The 7,779-nt window shown below is 34.8% G+C and overlaps 1 protein-coding gene across 1 annotated transcript; it reads right to left on the bottom strand.

Moving 5' to 3' along the window:
- Nucleotides 1-523: 523 nt before the first annotated feature.
- Nucleotides 524-4,733, bottom strand: LOC143577743 (transcription factor MYB11-like). The gene is made up of 3 exons (XM_077061490.1): nucleotides 4,560-4,733; nucleotides 3,944-4,073; nucleotides 524-1,357 (listed from the first exon to the last, which is right to left on the bottom strand). The coding sequence occupies exons 1-3, from the start codon at nucleotides 4,690-4,692 to the stop codon at nucleotides 628-630; spliced, it is 993 nt and encodes a 330-aa protein (XP_076917605.1). The 5' UTR covers nucleotides 4,693-4,733; the 3' UTR covers nucleotides 524-627.
- Between the last annotated feature and the right edge of the window lie 3,046 nt (nucleotides 4,734-7,779).

The following is a 7,779-nucleotide window of genomic DNA, read 5'->3' as shown; positions in this document are numbered from 1 at the left end:
AAAATGGGTTTATAAATTAATTATAATAGGAGACGTTTGAGTTTAGTTTGACGGCATGAATAAAAAGCAAACAAACCATCCATAGTATATGATATATCTTCTTATACTCCATAATCTCAAAATCGTGAGCAGATCTCCATATTATATGTATTTTTATATATATTTTTTGGGTCGTACCTTTTCCGTACCCGTATCTTGGATATTTGATTTTTTCCATTTCCCATACCGTAACATCCCCGTTTCCTGGTCCCATACCCATTCTCGTGCTACTTAGATTGTAATACTTCTTAATTCGGTTTAATAAATATAAAACATGGGCATACTTGGCTTCATGCCAAATGGAGAAGCTCATAAGTGTTAAAAATACATTATGTTGTTTCATCTAAGGAGGAAGAGATTACGTTTTATGTCCTTGAAAAACAACCCTAACTGATATCAGGCTTGTTACTGTTAGAAGAAGCAAAAGACAAATAGAACGACAAACAATATATCGACATATAAAAGGGACCAAACCATTTATTCGTTACATAACGTAGACATCTTTCATGAGTGGTATGGGATCATGAATCCCATTGGTTTGGCTAAATTAGACGTTGGTTTAGCATTGATCACGTTGCTACTATGTTTTTAAAGGAAACCAACATTACCACCTTCTTCCCAGAGCGAAACTAACATGTCAGCTTCTTCATCCCACATATTGAACCCTGGAAAACCGGTCTCTATATCCCATTCAGTCTCATCATAACCAACTCCAGTTGTTTTTAAACAATTTAAGCTTAGGCATTCATCTTCTCTCTCGTCCACATTCCTTTCATTTCCCTCAAGATTTTCAACTTCAATTTCAGCCAACCATTTGTCGATCTGATCTTCATCAAGAATGCTCAAAACCCCATTTGAATCTGTGGCTTCACCTTGCGAAAAAGGGTTGATGTTGGACAATTCATCATCTTCAAACACTAACCAATTGTTCACCTCCAACTCGCCGCTAATAATATTATCATCAACTTCAACTTGACTTTCATTCATATAACTTGTGATAGCATTTGAACAATCCTTCATGTTCTTATTGACTTGTTTTTCTATCTCCATTGTTGGGATTGATATGTTGATGGTTGATGAGGTTAAAGGTGACTTACTATTCTTAAAAAACTCCTGGTTATATTTCTTTGCGACTTTGCGGCTTACACGACCAGCTCTTCGTTTCTTTTGATCAACCAAGTTTGCTACATTTATTTGTACTTTTTTCTTGTTTTTAGTCGTGAAGAAACGATAGCTCTGGCGACTCAAACGAGAGTTCCAGTGGTTTTTTATCTCATTATCTGTTCTACCAGGTAGATGGCTAGCTATCATTGACCACCTACATAAGAAATTCAAGGAACGTACCCTTTTAGCAACCAAAGCATTGATACAAGGTATTATACAATAACAATAGCACATACAAACCAATATATACAAATGTATTATGCGATCCTAATTTTAATGATCCATATATTACTGGTTCAAAATAAAGACCATACTCTCTTATCTTCTTTTCATTTAGAAGTATTTTTTGTATACAATTCTGTTTATAGAGGTGACTTAAGCATAATAGCATAAAAACAACAATTCTATTAATTTCAACAAATACTGTTTAATATAATGAAAATAAATATAACAAAACATTAAAGCATACATGTAATGAAACGTTAACAAATTATCATCATCATCTTACTCAATAAATACCATCAATAACAAAGTTATGATATGATAACAGAGGTAAGATGTATATATAAAATGAATATATTAAATTATAAAATCTGAACTCTTGTAATTTAATGTAAATTAATTATTTATAACACATTTGTAAATTTTATATTTTTCTAAAAATATTTTACATATTGTAACATTGATAGAAGTTGCGCACCAGATATAAATGTGAGTTTTGACAAGCAATAACTAGATTCCATGGATATATACATCAAAATTATCAAGTAACCGCATACATATTAAAACTTTAGACCATATATTTAATGCTAGAAGCCAAGGTCATCTATATATACTCTTATGGATTATAGATTGGGTAACAACTACTTGAAGTGTGGATATTGACGAAGAACAACAAAAAAATAAAAATAGATTAGGTACCTTTAAGATATAAAAATATATAGGTCGGTGATAATGTGATAACAATTTTTAGTGTTTTTTTATTAAATTAGTTTTGAATTGTAATAATTGTTTTCTTTGTATGACTAACTGACTAGACACATTTTTAAACATTTTTCGATTTCATTACCATACATGATCTAACTTTTTGCAACACTATGGATCTCACGATGGCTATTTAATTAAATTATTTTATAAATAAATTACACACTGAAATAACTATGATAAGATGTTAGATGCTCCATGTCTTGTTAAAGTTTCTGAAATCAATTATCTTCAGTAAAATCTGTCATTGTAGTCATGCAAGATCCCAACTAGTTAAAAGCTATATATTTTTTTTAAAAGTAAGTGCATCTTCTGATAAAGGTTCCAAAATATAGGCTACTTAAAAAAGACCTTTTATTATTGTTAGCAGTCTGAAGAAACACTAATGGACCCCGGGCAGATTACGGATAATCTGGGGGTTAAATAGATGTTTCCCACGAGGGGTTAGACCCGGCAAAGATGGTTCTTCGGATAACCTGCAAAACAGACACCGTGAGCTCGTCACTGAGAAGGAGGGGGGTACCTCCTTGTGACCACTCTCCGGCGTGAGAATCAGACTAGATTGCTCTTGAATATAAGTGTATATTAAGATATTGCTAGAGCAGATATCAGGTATAAGATGTAAGATACGAGATAAGATGAGATGATCATACCATTTGGGGTATTTATAGCCGAAGGTAGGTTTCCAAGAGGGTATAGCCGGCTGAATAGTATTCCTGTTCTACCAACTGTGGCCTACGCACGTGCCATGCTGGTAGTTGGTGGGTAGGCAGCGGCTGACAGTGACCAGGCCTGCTGTGTACTATTCCTTTTCATCCAACTGCAGGCTATGCACGTGGTATGACAGGAGTTGGTGAGTAGGTAGCGGCTAATAGTGACATACAGTACAAGAGCATGCTGCTCGCCATACTGTTGTCAATGGGCTGTCGTATCTCTGGTCAGATCTTTTGCCCATACCTCGTCAGGTACAGTACAAAAGATCTTCCAGTATCGTACGGACTGGCTCATTTGGGCGGGAGTATTCCCCCTCCCGCCTTTGTGCGGGATTGTTCCCGGCTTTGCTCATTCCTTCAGGTGACAACTGAATTATTGAGAGCTAAGTGCCTTGTGCGTGTAGCCTTACTGCGCGGGTGGCCTTCCCTGATGGCTTGTATCCGCAGCTGCGGGAACAGGCGGAGTACACCATTGGGAGGCATTTCCTGCGGGAACAGCTTGCGTACTGCGCGTAAGGACGTCACGTCTCTGAGCATGGTGTGTCCTGCGGATCCAGTTGGTTTCTGCGCAGACGTCTCTCTTCAAGGTGAGTCCTGTGGGTCCAACTGGGCTCTGCTAGGACCTACCTCTTCACAGTCCAAATTAGTTAAGTTATATTTATGTTTTCTTAAAAGCTTTTTTTATATAAAAAAAATTGTAAAGAAATGGCATATGCCGTATGGCCCGGTGGCACCATGACGAAAACTGATCCGAAAGAGAGAAGGTTGAGGTGAGAGAAAGCGCGCCAAAAAAAACCCCTCCACCAACTCTTATGAGAGGGATAGTAACATATGTCTGATAAAGAGTGGTTTGACGAGGTCCATTACCTGATGCTCTAAGCCCTAAATTAGAAATACACGTGCCTATTGAGTGCTTATGCTTCTTAGGTCACTTTAATAAGTTTGATCACTAAAAAATTAGTTGTACTAGTTTCTTTTTAAATTAGCATCCGACTGTTGACATAAAAGGAAAGTTATAAAACTGAATGGAGGTTTTAACAAACCTGTTTCCAAATTCTTTATGTAACATGAAAATCATTTCATCCTCTTCCGCGCTCATATTACCTCTTTTCACGTCTCCTCTTAAGTAGTTTATCCATCGCAGTCTACAACTTTTTCCACACCTCAACAATCCTTTAAGATTTTAAGGATAACACAAAAACATTATGACATGTACGTAATTCAATTTATTTTGAGCATTTTTAATATTATTTTGAGCGGTTTTGAGTTGAAGAAAAGAAAAAGAGAATAAAAATGTACTGTTTGATTAAACATGGATATAGGTGTGTGAGAAGTGAGAGATTTTTAGAAAACGAGAGAAAAATTTATTAAGAAATTATATGTTTTAGTTAAATTATAGACGGTGGGTGGGGTATGAACTGTGAATGCTTTTATGAAACATGTACATTCCTTTTAAAAAATCATACACCACCTTTTGACATTAAACAGTCATTTTACCTGGCATAAAAATCAAGGTGGTGTATGAAACTTTAGTGTGTGTATGGCAATGGTTATTCATACATCTTTTTTGGTTATTCACATGCCCTTTTAACACACATTAAAACCCTATATACACCCTATACAGGGTGTATGAATAACACATCCCATCTATAAACTAACCAGCATTTTTAGGTAAGGATTTCCAAGAACCTTCCCCATTGGACTGAATGTAGTTAGTCAGTATTTCATCTTCTTCGGCTGTCCATCTTCCCCTCTTGAACCCTACCTTTTCACAACAAGGAGATCTTCCCATTATGAATAACCAACCATTGCATATGCTTATTATTTGGGTTTTTTTTTTAAAGAAGAGGGGGGGGGGTTAGAGAGAGAGGCCGAGGGGGAGGAGGTGTTTGTTGTACATAGATTTTGGTTGGTAGTGTTATGGTGTGTTACACGTGATTTCGGATTACTGATTAGTTACTTCACTCTCTGTATCACTGCTTTTATCTTTTCAAAAGCTCCTATATAATTGCTAACGTGAAAAAAACTATACATTAGTATACTATTATACTAAAATGTATGGGTTCTAGTCTCAATTGAGACATGTTTTAATTTAATTTTAGTAAGCCCATATAAGAATTAAATTGCTTAAACATAACAAAATACTCCTTTTACTTTAGACCAAAATAATTTTCGCGTTCGGCCCAAACTTTTTTTTTATTTTGCTTTCTTGGAGCCGGCCACCAATACTATGACGAAACAAACGGATACCAATCGAATTCTCGTAGCATCAAGCGAGCAGCTTTAACATGCAAAATAGTCTCATTAATGGAGGATTTAACAAACCTGTTCCCAAAGGCTTTATGTAACATAACAATTATTTCATCCTCTTCTGGGCTTATATTACCTCTTTTCAAGTCTCCTCTTAAGTAGTTTATCCATCGCAATCGACAACTTTTTCCGCACCTCAACAACCCTTTCAAGAATTTTCGGATTACTCAGCGATTATATGAAATATGATTAAACCTATAATCTAATTAATATGTAAACTAACCAGCATTTTTAGGTAAGGATTTCCAAGAACCTTCCCCATTGGACTGAATGTACTACCTTTTCGCCTGGTCTTGAATCTTGGAGGGTAGTGTTATGGTGTGTTACACGTGATTTCGGATTACTGATTAGTTACTTCACTCTCTGTATCACTGCTTTTATCTTTTCAAAAGCTCCTATATAATTGCTAACGTGAAAAAAACTATACATTAGTATACTATTATACTAACTAGGATACGGGCCCGTGTTACACACGGCTAGAAAATATTTCAAACGTTTTATATATATATATATATATATATATATATATATATATATATATATATATCATAAGAGTTTTTTACCTTTTTCTCTACAAAATCACAAAATGTCGGAAAAATATGTTTAAATTGTGGAATGAGAAACTGTATAAATAATAAAATATATAAATCATTTAATTGCTAAAATAGTATTCATACTAAAAAAAGGAACCCAAAATCAGTTATAAATAATTAATTGTGGTTAAAATCGGTTTTCAAATAATTTGAAGAAAATAGCTCGTTATAATTATAGAAAACATTAATTAGTGAGGTTATGATTTTATAAAACATTAATTAGTGGATTATGTGGCCATTCGCCAATTCTAGAGATGGAAACTGAATGACTGAAATCCTATATGAACATGTTAGTTTAATAACATGTGGATACATTATATTACTTTAATAGTATAGTAAGATAAGATTTATCCATTCGAAATTATATTTATAATTTATAATGTAAATATATGTTAAACAGATTTCTCACGTTTTGCAGATGATGGGGACAATGCGCTGGCAAGCACCTCAAGATCCTGGGTACTTGGGTAGTCTACTAGTAGGTAGTTCAACGTTAACTGTAAGTCTATTAACTTTCAACTCTAGAACATGATACCCTATTTTGAATAGTGATGTGCGATATTTGTAGCATTCGGTAGGGCGCACACACTCTTTAAAAGTTGTGGAAGGCTGTAGGAGCGCCACTCATGGCAATGTTGGCACCTCTGAGGGCGTTAAAGAGGGCTAAACGCTATTACGCGGGGCCACCAAGGACGCTAAGACTAGGACACCAATCCTTTGGTAAGTCTTAAAGAGTAGAGTGTTGGCCACTAAAAAGATAAAATGGCCATGCGGTTGCGCTACTATTGGCCTTCCATGTCCACAACACTTGATCTTAAATGTTACCGAAATTTTTTAAAAATTTTTATGTGGCTAATACCTCTATAAAGTGACATAATGATTCATGAAATGTTACAAATGTTGCCCAAGAACACTAAATGGAGATGCAAACAACAATAATAATAACAATAACAATAGCCATTGTAAAAGATGTTAAGATTTGTATCGATTTGATGTGTTTAAATATGCATATCAAATAGACACCCATCAGTTCTAAATGTACTAATTCAAAATAATGACTTAAAAGATATATATCACTTTAACAACTTTGTGATGTGTTACAAATCTTACCCTTTTAAGAGCATTCGTAGCCCATTCCCTACCATATATCCATATATATCATAATATTACACTAAAAATCATTGTATTTTCTCTCTCCTATTTAATTAAATAATAACTTTTATACCTTTATCATTATATTTTCTCTCTATTTCACTCACAACCACTTTTAGAAAATATTAAAATATTATACGGTATGAACAGTAAAACCCCAAATTTAACTTTCTTATATAACATTTTCTCTCTCCTCTACTCACAACCACTCATAATCATACCATATAATTTACAAAACCTTCTCACACAAATATAGGGAATGGGCTGAGAATTAGAGATGGTCAAAAAAACCGGTTGGGGAACCGGTTTGCCGGTTTAAACCCGAAACCGGTTTTTACGAAAACCGGTTTTTTAAAAACCGGTTTGACCGGTTTACAAACCGCCGGTTCGTATTTCGGTTACATGTTTTAGATCCAAAACCGGTTAACGAACCGGTTAATGAAAAAACCGGTTTTTTTTAATAACCGGTTATGGAAAAACCGGTTAACCGGTTTATAAAAAAACCGGTTTTTGACCGTTGTGGAAAAACCGGTTAACCGGTTTCTCCATAACCGGTTAAAAACCGGTTTTTGAACGTTGTATAACGGCTATATGCCCGTTTTTTTTTTTTGACCGTTTTTTTTTTTTTACCATTTTACCCCCACAAACATCTATATATAGTTTAGGTTGGGTATTGGTTAGATCACACTCGATTATACAACTCCAAACGCTCTAAACGTTTATTTCATACGCGATTATTTTGTTATCTCACGCTCAATTATACCACATTACCACTCCATACGCTCTTATTTCGTAGTCGATTATCATGGCCTCACAAAGTGCTG

Source organism: Bidens hawaiensis, unplaced genomic scaffold (assembly GCF_021521415.1).
Source record: "Bidens hawaiensis isolate Kalapana, Puna unplaced genomic scaffold, B.hawaiensis_p1.1 tig00028791_1, whole genome shotgun sequence".
Classification (NCBI taxonomy): Eukaryota; Viridiplantae; Streptophyta; class Magnoliopsida; order Asterales; family Asteraceae; genus Bidens; species Bidens hawaiensis.
This window is presented reverse-complemented; position numbering and strand designations above follow the sequence as displayed.